The 13524-nt window shown below is 41.5% G+C and overlaps 1 protein-coding gene across 1 annotated transcript; it reads left to right on the plus strand.

Annotated features, from left to right (window-relative positions):
• Nucleotides 1-2441: 2441 nt before the first annotated feature.
• LOC117754255 (uncharacterized threonine-rich GPI-anchored glycoprotein PJ4664.02-like) lies at nucleotides 2442-13316 on the plus strand. The gene is made up of 8 exons (XM_034573082.1): nucleotides 2442-2622; nucleotides 7509-7624; nucleotides 7729-7885; nucleotides 9622-9667; nucleotides 10327-10982; nucleotides 11079-12816; nucleotides 12927-13037; nucleotides 13296-13316. The coding sequence occupies exons 1-8, from the start codon at nucleotides 2543-2545 to the stop codon at nucleotides 13314-13316; spliced, it is 2925 nt and encodes a 974-aa protein (XP_034428973.1). The 5' UTR covers nucleotides 2442-2542.
• Nucleotides 13317-13524: the final 208 nt, after the last annotated feature.

The raw sequence follows: 13524 nt of genomic DNA on the forward strand, positions 1-13524 counted from the left end.
TGTGTGTATTTGTTTTGAAAAAATTATTAATTTGTAATAACATGTTTAATTTGTAATAGCAGAACATTTTTAATAATGTGTTAAAATGGTATGAACCCTTATTTTTAAATTCAAAATTCTTTCTTTTTAAAAAAGAAGGTAAATTAAAGTAAATACATGCTTTTGAAATTTGAATTAATCCTTTAATGTTTTCAGTTGTTTTATATACATTTGTTTTGTTGACTTTCTGTCTTTCACATACAAACAACCAATATTAATGAAGTTAATTATTTTACAACGCTTTGAAGTTTTACCCTCTATAATTAAAAATAAAACGTCATTATTATGATGTAATTCCGTGATATTCTGATTATATCTGCCCGTCTACATCACGTATCAGCTCCAGTCTCATGAAAATGTTTTTTTTTCTTTTCTATGGAACAACACTGACCTCATCTGGTTTCTTTTCACACTGCAGCAACAGCAGGAGACAGATCTGAGGCTGCAGTGGACACACACCATTATTATTATGATTATTTCAATGAATCATTGAGTGTTGTTGTTGATCATGTTAATCTCTTTATGGCCACAGTTTACCATCCTCTAATGGCTACTTCCTGCAGAATGATGCTCCATGTGACGTTGCATAGCAAGAGTCGCCTCAAACTGGTTTCATGAACATGCAGTGAGTTCAGTGAACGTCAGTGGCCCTCGATGTGAATCCTGTAGAACTCCTTTGAGATGTTGTAGAACTGGAGATTCACACAGCGTGAATGTGCAGCAGATAGATCAGCAGAGATGATGTGTCGTATAATCAGGTCGATGCGGAGGAGAATGTTTCCAACCTCTTGTGGAATCCATTACATAAAGAACTGGGGGTATGTGAGAACAATGGTGAGAACTTCTTAGTGTTAGCGTGGTGTTCCTAATCAAGTGCAGACTGAGTTTAATTTTACATTTTAATGGGAGGTTCTAGGTAAATAATCAGTTTATCCTACACTTCCTAAGGGTTAGGGTTAGTCTGTGACAGTAAATGTGGAAATTGTGAATTTTTCCGAATGATTATTTATCACATTTTTCTAGATTGGTGTTTTTTTTTAAATAAATATCAGCCTTTTAAACTATGGATTAATGTGTCATGGACATTTCCATGTGCAGTGTAGATCTATTGTCTTTGAGTTTGGACCCAGGCCAACACAAACTAGTCCCCTGCAGAATCATTCTGCACATTTTGTTTTCACCTAATATTAAAACCTTTGAGATTATCTCATAACTTCAGTTTGGCGTTTCTAACTAACAAGGGTGCTTACAGTGCATCAGATAGAGTTGAGCAATCCTTCTTCAGCTCAGCAGAGAGGGCTGCAGGAAGAGGGCGCTGTGGAGAGTTGGTGCCAGGTGGTGGAGGAGGGTGTGGAAGTCAGATTGACAGAAAAAAAAACCTCCAACACGTTTGCCCTGGATTTTAGAGCAGAAGAGAAAACTGATGAAATGTGGACTCAATTCTGATCAATTCTTGCACAATTGCCTGGAGAATATAACCCCTCATGAATCAGTGCAAACCTTCCTCAACAAGTTAGAATCATAGACTGTGTATTCAGTTGCAGGATACAGACCATCTGTGTGCACTAATAATTATGTGTTTGAGGAATTCTATCTAAAGACAGTTGAGGACATTTTTAAAGTTAATTTATTAATAGATAAATGATCATTGTTATGTGATCAGCTTTTTGATGGCTAGTATAATTATGGACTGTATATATGGACGACATGACAGCTTCCTAAACGTCAAATATGTTTTTCTCGAAGATGGTGTCTGTCATTTTAGGTATGGTTCTTTGGTTTGGTCATAGAGGGATAGTTCACCGAAAAATAAAGGCTAAAAACGTGGTGTAAATGATGCCGAATTTGAATGGCGGGGCCTTCGGACACTTGGATGACCCCACAGGAGCAGTATGGAGGAATGTTTCTTTTCTGTTGTTTGTTTTTTTTATTTGAATAAGTGGTCACCAGTTATTTCAATTGTGTTGGATTTGGCTGCAACGCTGTTTACCCCTGAAACTCCAAAAGTGTTTTGTGGACTTGAACACTTCACCCACCCCTATCCCTTTAATACACATTTGTATAGATTAAGTAAATTATGACTTGAATCATGGTGCATTTGTAATTCGTAAAGAAGCTTCCTTTTAAGATTTTGCACGCAAAAGTCTGCAAAATGGATGAAATAATAAAGGTGAGTTACTTTGTCTGTAATAAAAGTGTAATAACATATTTCATTTGATCAATATCTCTCAAAAAAACAGATCAAAGGTGATAAGACGAAAAGCAGTGAGACGCTGGACAGTGTCCTGAGAAGGAGGCTTAGGGAGAAGGACTTGAGAAATGGGACGCGGCCGGTGGAGCTTTCACGGTCCCACCTGTTGGAAGCAGGTGTTGAACTTTGACCTCCACGCGGACACCTTGACTTTCGCTGCTGCTGCTGCTGCTGCTGCTCCGCTCCGCACATTCTGGACACGTGGACCGGTCGGTGTGAATAGCGAAGTGTCACTGAACCGGTTCGAGGAGGATGTCAACGCGTGACGCAGGAGAGCTGCGGCTCAGAGCTGCTCCGCCTGCGCACAGCACCACACGAACCCTGCGGACAAGGTAACTAACACGTCTGTTTTTCACGCTATTTCACCGACACACTTGTACTATCTGCTGAGTTTCGATGGGTCCGTGTGCTTGTTGGAGGTTGTTGACAACTTTTGAATACTCGCCGGAGACTCTTTGGCCGCGGTGTGATGGGTCCGTGTGAGCGGAGAGAGAGAAACCCAAGCCGAACTCCGGTGACAAATCTGCACATTGAGTGTCCCAGCTCTCGCCTGGAAGCAAATCTGTGCCTCGCGGCCAAACGAGAAGATGTCACGATTCGCGGCTGCAGTTCGGTCAATTCGGCGCAGATGTATCGCAGTTGTGCACTTTTTAAATATTTGCTGGAGTCTTTTTTACAAACCCACGCCGAACTCCGTTGACAAATCTGCACATTTAGTGTTTCAGTGCTGGTCTGGAACGCAAACACACGTTCGACAGCTAAAACAAATAGACGTCGCGATTTGTGACTTTGTTTGTGCGATTTCGGTTGATAAACATTGCAGCCACATTAACATGTTCCTCGCGGATCAGCCGCAGGACAGTGACCGTACTTTGACAGCCGCAGGAGGAAGACAAATAGTTTTTACTTCCACGTGTTTTATGTCGTAGTTTTGATACATTTCAGTGTAGTGATCATGGAAGTAACGCAAACGTGTCCAATACATCTCTATAAAAGTGGTTCTTTTTGGTCTTGGTTTGGGAAAAGTGCCCTTTTTTTAAGTAAAGCTTGGCGGAGACGTGGTCTTCCCTTTGTAAATAAAATGTGACGTATTTGTGGAATGTGGAGCCTACCAGGGCCTGTTGGACTCTTAAATATCCCAAACTATTATAACCAGTAACAAGGGTTTAACTAGTAGTTTGGTGCATTTCAGCCTCAGTGGTTTAACACCCCTGACATACAGTACGTGCACACTCAGGCCTGCAGGTTATCTGTCACCACCATGTTAAAGCTGTAGCTGCATGCCCACAGCTCTGTTTATTATAGCATATCCATCTATGTGCTGCAAGACAAGCAGCCATGCTGGAAGTTTGACAGGGCGCTGAAGGTGTGGCAGCTAACAGAACAAGTCTCACTCTGTCCGGACCATCTGCTCTTACCACTGAAAACTCATTAACCTCACCAACTGGAGGATGAGCCTTGAATAAAGCCGTTTAGGGTGTTGATCATTAGTTCGAACATTACAAGTGTTTGACAGTGCCGAGCACACACCCACACTTGGGTTCATCCTGGAACTTTTGTTATGCAAGTGTTAGCTGGCAGATCTCACACACCCACAACCCAGGCTGACCTGCACTGGAGCACACACCGACATACTTGTATGAGACACACACCACACCACAATGCAAAAATAACAGTTAGTCATCAGCCCACGATGCATCAAAACAAACGGCTCACACAGAGCGGGCATGTTTCACGGCTGCAGCACAGATCGAATGTTTTATCGACGTAAGGTCAGAGGTCACCAAAGTACTTTGACAACAACAATCCATAGTCCCATTTACATTAAAATGCACATTAACTTATGCTGCTCTTTCAATACATTTTAAAACAAGATTTACTATGAATTGTTTCAGGTGAATTTGTTTAGTTTAAAAACTGAAAAAATAGTTGTCCCTCTGTTTTCACTGACACAGTTTGATTGATAGAAAGAAGCTGGAAACAGAACAATGGGTGTTTTACTTGTTCAGTTAATCAATCACCAAACCTGGTTCATTGGTTAATGCAAATTTTATGTCAAGCATGACTTCATACTTGAAGATGGGAGTTAAGAGTCAAAGCAGTGTTCCCGCACCAAAGATTAATAAGTGAGTGTTTAAACCGAGAGCGAGCAGAGGGACAGGATCGCTTGTTTACTGGTGCAGAGAAACACAGAGACAGAGTCAGATCTGGCCTTTGGTGTCATTCCGGGTGCACATCACTGCGTGCTGCTGCTGATCCCCACCTGCCAAATCCCACAGGTATTTCTACAGAAACTAAAATGTACCACGAAAGATCATGTAGTGTCTCGTTTAATTATTTTATAGAAAAAAAGCTGGAGCAGATAAATTAATACGAGCATCAACAAAAAATATTTTGCAATCAGTCTGGCATTCCTATACATAATTTAATCAATCAAATGATTAATTCAAGCACAGAGCTTACTTGTTCGAATTTCTCAGATTTTTACATTTTCTGGTTTTTGTCTTCGTCTGTGCTGATGATTGAAAATCTATAAAGATAATCAAATACATAAAACAAGCCGCAGTCGACTGGTGATATGATGCGCTATTTTCTGGCATTTTATCGCCCCCAAATCTTATCAGTTAATTTAGAAAATAATCCAAAGATTATGAGAATAATCCTTAGATGCAGCCCTAAAATATGTAGACATAAAAACAAATGTATATTTAAGAGGAAATAAACACACAAAGAGAATTAAATAAAGGTGTGATACCTATCTTTACCTCGGCCAAGTAGGTTATGTTCTAAATGTCGTTTGTTATCTGTCTGATTGTTTGTCTGTCTGCCTGTCACAGGATTACTTAAAAACTACTCTCCATGAAATCTCATATTGGGATGGGACGTGACCCAAAGACGAACTCATAAAATTTTGGAACAGATCCAGGAATTTATTTTTCACTTTCTTTAACATGACGAGATAGGATATAAGCCTCGGGCGAGGTATGCCCTCTCTGGGAAACGTTCTAGTTTGTTAATTGTTAGTATGTAAATTACACAACAGGGTAACAACAGGACAAGCATCATGTCAATTGTAACTTCCATCTGCTGCAGCTGAAACGGAAACTGTTTACTATCAGCAACTAGACTAAACAAACATAGACAATGTTTCTTCATACAGAGGCTGGAAGAGGCCTGTGAATTCAGAATATTTAAAACAATTGTAATAATAGTTCCTGATTAATCAAATCTCAACTGAAGTAGATGCAAAACAAAAGAAAATAGACTGTGTGGTTTGTAACTCTGCAGCCACAGATTCACCACAAGCAGAAACAATCACTTGATTAAATTGATCAGTCAGATGGGAGAATAAGCTCCAACATTGTTTAAGTTGCTCTTTCTTGCTTCTCTGAATCTGAGAATTAAAATTCTTCAAATCACTGTTAATAGAATAACTTTGGGTCACGTATATTGTTACTTAGACAAAACTAAAGAAAGTGTGACAACGTTCTCTCAGTTTTCTGGAATGAATTCTAAGATTAGTCCACAGGTTCAGGAACAATGAAAGTAACCCTTAGTTGCAGTCCTACAGTCAAACAGCTCTACAGTCTGGATGGGTACTTCATCAGCCCAAGTAACAGGCAGAGCCCTGCACTGCTCGATTAATCCCATAATCAGTCGGTTTGTAAGATTTCAGGCGCTGTACTTTTGAGATCTGTTGTTGGTGAACATGTGATCATGTGATCATGGAGCTCCAGCACATAATGTCTGAGCAGCAGCTCCTCGTGCCGACAGGTTGAATAATCCAAACATGGTCACTGGCAGGTTTACAGGGACTAATATGGCAGAGCTATTGTACTGTTTCTTCTGTTGACTCCGGCGGAGGCAGGATTCAAAACACTTGAGGATCCACATTGGACCGTGTGTTGGCCTTGGCACTGAGGTAGCAGCCGACGTACTTGAAGATCTCCCTCCCTCCCCCATCACATTTCTTTCTGCTTCTATCTCATGTCGCATCATGTCAGGCTTTTATAATAGCTACACTGGTATTATGCTCTAATGAGGTCATGGAGTCACCCCTGAAGGCAAGGTGGATTTGGAGCTGTGCATGATGGTCCATGTTAAGGTCGAGAAAGAAAAAAACGAAATTAATTGCGCACATAGGCTCACAAAGCCACACAAGTTAAATCAGGCCTGTGCAGATCATAAGCAGTGATTTTCTCCTGCACAGGAACAAGTGAGTTGAAAGTGACCCAGGAGTGTCTCTTGACAGAAAACTGGCCGTCGTTTAATTTGTTGTGTTGGATAAAGGTTGCAGGGAACTCAAGTCGTACGTGTTCATATTTCGTTAGCTGCCTCATCTTTGTTCTGTGTCCTCATCGTGTTGGGCAGTGGGCTCAGTGTGGGTTCTGCATTGGGCAGCAGCAGTAAAATGTGCATGTTGGAGTGGGTGTGTTAGTGCTATCCTCTGATTGTAAGAGAAAGCGTGGTGTGAGCAGAGTTGAATTATTATGTAACCACATCTTATCAGTCCAGTACTGCTAAAGTGATGAGAGCTACGTCTGACTGATTTTCCTTTGGCGTAAGTTTTCTGCCTGTACCAGATATATTACAGCACTAGTCGTTCAGTGCGATGCATAAAAGGATAAAAGATTAACGGGACAAGAGATTGTCTTTTTTTTTACTGCAGTCTTTTTTTCCTTAATACACACACAAATAAAACCCATAACATTAGAACATACAACTGCAAAGAGGTCGATGACATTTTACAACTAGTAATGTAGTTTAGAACATTGTTTATTCATTAAACTCTTTCACAATAATGTACATTGTTGTCAAAAAATTATTGAGGCATGACGAGGTTACAGTGTAACTGTGGAGGCTATGCACGGAGGTATGGCTGGGTTTTAAAAAATCAATTCTCTGATTGAAATCGATCTTTATTTAAATGATCCGATTCTGTAAAATTGGTATTGTACAATGGAATGTCCTTAACGGAATCGATATTGAATCGAATCGAGACCTCGTGAATCTGAATCGAATTGATTTGGGAAATCAGTGGCGATACCCAGCCCTACGTAGAATTAGCCACACCTGAAATGCCCTTCAGCAAGGCACTTCCTCCCCCAGCTGCTGCAGTGGGGCAGCACAGCAGGTACTAGGGCTGGACGCAGTAAATATTTATCATTTTTTGAATGAGTAACTAACTGAAATAATTAATTCTACTTGTGTTTTTTAGCGAACAGCAGGTTGAAACAGTTGAGAGGCTTCAGCCGGAAAATCATATAGCTGTTGAAATCCCGAAAGTCCAGGACTGTCACCGATCCTCCATCAGTCAGGAGGGAGCACACAGAGGTGAAAAACACACACACTTACCATTTCTGTATACGTGAAGAATCTTTTTATCTTTGAGTATTTGAATGTTCAGCAGTTAATCAGCTGTTCTGGATCTATTACAGCACCAAAATTTGGAGCGGATAGAATAAGACAGCGGGAGGTGAACTTCCAGAAACCTTATGGACAAAGATTCTCCTCCTCTCTCCTCATAACACTCTCCAGGAATCGAAACCTTGACAAACCACAACTAAATTTGAAGTCCGACTCCTGCCTACACAGGTAAGCCAAGAAAAGACACGGCACTATAGGCAATTTTGTTTCCAGGGACTAACGGTGTCCTACTTTGACATGTAGAACATTATATCACCACGCTGTTGTGTCTGCGTGTGTTGTGACAATCTTGAACATAACAAAATGACATCTGTTTTGTGCATGTAGGCTACATGTCTGCATATGTGCATGTAGCAACATGCACAAATGCAGACAAACCAGGTGGCAATTGACATGCTTTGGCTTCACTTATGGGGAGCGGTCATGTCATCCATCTTTATATACAGTTTAGCTCTACATTATTTGTGCTGTATTGTCATTGTTTTAGTTCAGTAACCGTGGCTCATTTGCTCGTTCTGCTGTTAGCGAACAGGACTGGAAGCTGTCTCTGCTCTTGTTATCAGTCCTCATCCAGGTCTGTTATCTTTCTGTGAATCACTACTGTTCTGACCTGTCGTTAACGTGACATTTATTAGCCACCTGTTAGCATTAATGGCTCGTGCCTCATTGTTAAACTGTTCCATCACAGGAGCTGCTGCCGAGATGTGGAGTAGTGGAACATAAGCCACTAACAATTTGTTAAGAGTCATAAGATCACATTTACAAACTTTAAGTTAAACAGTAACTGAACCAGCTGACCCTGTCTGCATACTGCAGCATGTGACACGCTATCTGGAGGGGTCAGCTCCTTGTATAAACAAGGAAGCGCCCTTAACAAAGTGACCCTATATAAGAGATGTGTGTTTAACTCCAGAGTATAAATATGAAGCTTTTAGTGCCCTACCAGGAAGCCTCATAGTTTACATTTTACTGTCAACGTGTCACAAATCATCTGTTCGACAGCAGCACAAGAGAATTAGAGGTGAATTCTGATTTGTGGAGAAACGTTGAACTCCTTCAATCAAACCTGACATGCCATAAATACTCCTTTTGACCTTGAGTGCCGTTGGAGATGTTGGTGCTGTGAACTTTCCCTTGAACTTATTTGCATGCCAATGTGTGATGTAGCGTGCGATTTCAAAAGTCAATAAAAGGTCATTGATTTATCTGACTTTACTGCTTCAAGAGATGACACACCTCTTTGTCTGCCACCTGCAGTCTTTTCATACCATCCAACATGACCTTATATAGAATATCTGCTGCCATGTCCAACATTAAAGTAGCATGTATGTGCTCTCATAAATGGTTGTGAGGTGTGACTTTAAGTGCACAAGCGACAGTGAGAAAACTGTTTAGCCGGGAGGGACAAGGAATGTTGACTGTCCTGCTGATCAGCATTACCCTGGCTAATGTGAGACGCCAAATTCCTCAAATGGTTCACAAAAAAACATTACAGCAGAGTACAGGAAGACGTTGACAGTTTATTTTCTCACCCTTATTATCATTTCTATAATCTTAGATGGTTGAAGTCTCTGTGAAACATCTAACATTTTATTTTTTTCCAATAAAAACACATACTACAGTCTCATCTAGGTGATTAACTGCCTTGTCCAATTAATTTGTTGTTGGCCTCTGTTTTAATTAAGTATAACACACCCAGTAACGATAATAAAGTAAAGATGTTCAGCTTTTTCGTTGTACTAAAAATACTCTCTGTAATCAAAGCTCCATATCCATAGTTCATACGGTATGTTTGGAAACCATAACAAGCTGTGCAAACTGTACGTCATGTCTAGTCTGTGGCAGGTGTAATTCTGTCTTGTGTCTCCAATGTTTTTAATGTCTCCTCTCTCCTATTTTGCCAGTTTGACTGAACCACAGAGGCCTGAGACTGAGAACGGCTCCTGCCAGGTAACAATCATCCACAATTTTTACCATAATGCACCATAATGTGAACAGAACACTGGTTTGGAATGAAAATAGTGTTATATTGTACATTTGAGTCTCAGTTAATCTAAAATATTCCAAATAAATCAATACTCCAGGTACTTACTTTAAGGTTCACATAAAATATCACAACATAATAAGTGACATTGTGTACTGAAAACACCTGAGATTGGTTATTATTTTAAGAGGTAGAATGGAAAGGGTGTGTGTGCATTGTGTGTAAGTTCTTTGAAACCTCTCATGTCTTTGGAAATAACCTGTTTTTCAAGGCCTGAATCCCTTAAATAGCTACACCATGGGAACAGAGGCTGTAGCAAAGCTCTGGCTTCTTTACCACCTCATAATACAGCTCTAATAGCAAACTTGCTGTAAAAGCCAGATAGCATGTTTACAGGATTTACATAGGTATGATAAGATGAGCTGAAGTTGACATATAAGGAGTTTGGCTTTTGTAATAGAACTAAAGTAATTCATGATCTGTACAAATTCGTTTCGTTTGGAAAAAATATGATGTGTAGCTTTAATATTTCTTCACTGATTAATGATTGTAATATTTTGATGTTTGGTACATTTGTATTAAGTTTACAACATCTGATATGTACCGTGTTTTTTTCTTTTAACAGGTGAACAGCAGATCATCAGCACCAGAGACGCCTTCAGAGACACACAGTTACTGCCGTTTACCACAGACAAAACCATTTCTAGCCACAAAGGAAAAGGATGTTATCACTGTTGGTTGCAATGAACTGGAGACTACAAGGCACTTTAATGTAAATCACAGTTTGCCAAATGGTCACTATGGACCAAATGAATGTAATGGCTTGCACTTGCGTCCATGTCGGGCTCAACCAAAAAGGACTGGCACTGGACCAATAGAGGTAGAGGAAGATATAAAGGACCATACAAAGCTTGAGAATCAAAGGGATCCTGAACGATCCAAACCTGCTGTCACCATGCTGTCTTCCACTGTGGTCGGAGTTCTCGCTCCACCCTGGAGTGGCCGTATACGACGGAACAAAAGATTCGAGGGAACTGGAAATTCAGATTCTCAGGGGAATTTACAAGATGTGACAAGCACTGTGGCAAAGAATGCTCATTGGGAGACTCAAAACCAACATGGTCCAGTGAGGGTAATGGCAGAGGGATCACAACCCCAAGTGAGAGCCCCATTTCTGGGTACCAGGAGGAACACGTTGGACTGGTCAACAATGAGTGATCCTTTATGGATGGACTATAATTCTAATAAGAAAATGATTCAAACTGTCTCTCTGGATGTAAACTCTGGAAGGAGTGACGACAGGAAACTAGTTCCAGGTGCTTTAAGCCCTGTAACCACAAATACACCACGACTATCTCCTCCATCCTTTGACCCAAATGAACAAAGGAGAAATCCACAAACCGGCCATCAAGGACCACTGTCACCTTTAAGCTCTAAACCAACAACCAGCAGTCTGCTTCTGTCTTTAAGACGAATCAATTCCAGTGGCAGGAGTTCTAATGCACCCCACACCTTCCCTGTTGAAAATCCTGCTCCAAGTGATCAAGAAGGAAACTTGCTCCCAACACACCTTTCTCAAACCTTTTTCAATAATAATGAGCAAGAGAGGTCAAAGCCTGTCCGCTCTCCATCGTCCATTTCTTATAGGTCAACTGAAATCGGGCCTGTCCTTTCCCCATTATCCTCCAACCACAGAGAAAGAAGTGTGTCTGAATCACACTTCTTTTCAACTTCACCTTTAAACGAAGACACAAACGACACACCCTTCACTCAACAACCTCAAACATGTTCCAAACAGGCATTTCTGAGTAATGTGCCATCAGCAGGGCAACAGATCTGCAGGGGTTCAAACAAAAATCCAAACCTATTCCCAAAGACCTCAATCCCCTCGCCCAGACATTCCCCATATAATCCCTCTGACCTCCTAAAAACCCACCCCCTCCCTAGAAGGACCATACTGACATCCACTTCCTGGTGGAAACAAGTAACCAAGGAAGGCAGTTCTCCTTTACGCCCTGATGATACAATCAACATCAAAGACCAGCCGAACACACCCTTAGTTCCACCCTGTAATAAAAGCAGTGCCTTGGCAGGGCCAACTTTAACTGACAGCAAAAGATTTAGTAGTCAAATCCCCAATAACAGAGACAACAAAAACACAACAGAGTCGGTTTGCAAAGGTAACATGAACCTTATTATGACACAGGGAGGAACTCAGAACCTTAAACAAATAAAGGACTTACCTGAACACAAATCAGACAGACTATTCAGACAGCAATATGGCTCCTATTTAAATAACAGGGAACCACTAAAGCCTCTTAATTTACCAGATGTTTTGTCTAGGTCTCGATTTAACAAAGCTACAGTACAGACAACACTGATCTCACAACACAATCCAACTGAATTACCTTCTACTTTGCTAAATCTCAAGAGCTCAGATTCACCCACTGAGAGCAGCAGCAAATACAAAAATGATCTTTGCTCATCCGAAACCAGCAGCACTCCCACATTTCTTCACAACAAAGACTCTGAAAAGTTAACCAAACATTCTCTTACCCTTTCTTCCACCATCCCTCTCAACAGTCAAGCTCCTACTATTAAAACTACATCTGTTCTCCCTCCAACCCCAAACACCAGAACTGATTCCTCCTTTCATTTCCATCCAGTTTCCTCTCAGACATACGTTCACACTTCAAACACTGATTCTTCTTCCCCAACATCCAAATTACCTGACAGAGCCAACACCACACTTCTTGGCTTTAAAAGAAGCTATGTCTCCATACCCACGCACCCTAAAGCAGTGTCTAGTCTGATTCCCACTGTCAGTGCTTCCCCTAAAATAAACAACATCCCTGTATCCACTGCATCCGTCACCTCTACTAACATTGCCAGCCATCCTGCAGTCACAACTGCTTCAAGCCTGTCCTACCTTACTCCTGCCATCAAGTTATCTCCTACCACCAACTACATCTCCTCTCTCCTAACCCCCCCTGCCACCCCAATCATTACTAGCCCCAGCTACTTAGATACATCCAACCCTAAGGAAGGCAGGACATTCTCAAGCAGCCCAGAAAGGGACAACAAGAAACTGGGCCCCGAGGTGAAGGGAAAGAGAGTGAGACGAGTAACATGGGAGGACTCTGTGGATCTGTGTTCTGAGCCCATCACAGTGGAGAAACCAGATCCATCTGGTGTCCCAACAAGTCCTCTCTCCCCTTGTGTTAGAACCCCATCCATTTCCCCATTTCTAAGATCAGGAAGTCCAACCATAAATACATCTCCTCTGTGCCCCACTACCCCCAAAACTTCCAGCATACAGATGGGGAAAGGAGGGAGGTATCGATCCCTGTCATCTGACCTTGCTCATTTAACATCTGCGGAGCAAGAGATGTCGAAGCAAGGAGCTAAGGACACTCTGATCTCTGAACCAGTTAGACAGGACTTAACCACAACTGGGCAAGAGAGGACACAATCAAGGGAGTCTTGCATAGTCCAGGGCCGTTCCTCTGCTGCTCGCTCCCTACCTCCGGACTTTTCAACTGGTTATAAGGTTCGTTATAGCTCCCCGCCTTACTCCACTCTTATGTCTAGCAGGTCAACACAGGGAGAACCTAAGACTATTTCACCCAGATCACCCCTCTTCCAACAAGCTTCTCAGTCAGTGTATACTCCACTTTCCTTACATGCTGAGCCTGGTTCAGGCATAGTCATACCCACATCCAAATCCCCTCTGGCACCCGTCAGTCCAACCCAGACATTTTCTTTTCCCGTGAAAAACAAAATTGCCACAAAAGAAAGTTCCTGTGAGGTTTCAGATACATAT

Source organism: Hippoglossus hippoglossus, chromosome 20 (assembly GCF_009819705.1).
Source record: "Hippoglossus hippoglossus isolate fHipHip1 chromosome 20, fHipHip1.pri, whole genome shotgun sequence".
Classification (NCBI taxonomy): Eukaryota; Metazoa; Chordata; class Actinopteri; order Pleuronectiformes; family Pleuronectidae; genus Hippoglossus; species Hippoglossus hippoglossus.

Bases quoted from the DNA above. Each gene is read 5' to 3' on its own strand.
- LOC117754255 (XM_034573082.1), top strand. From the start codon at position 2,543: ATGTCAACGCGTGACGCAGGAGAGCTGCGGCTCAGAGCTGCTCCGCCT. The intron at 10,983-11,078 runs CTCTGGAAGGAG...CTTTGACCCAAA, and splicing joins ACTGTCTCTCTGGATGTAAA to TGAACAAAGGAGAAATCCAC. The intron at 12,817-12,926 runs GTGAGACGAGTA...CCCTTGTGTTAG, and splicing joins CCGAGGTGAAGGGAAAGAGA to AACCCCATCCATTTCCCCAT.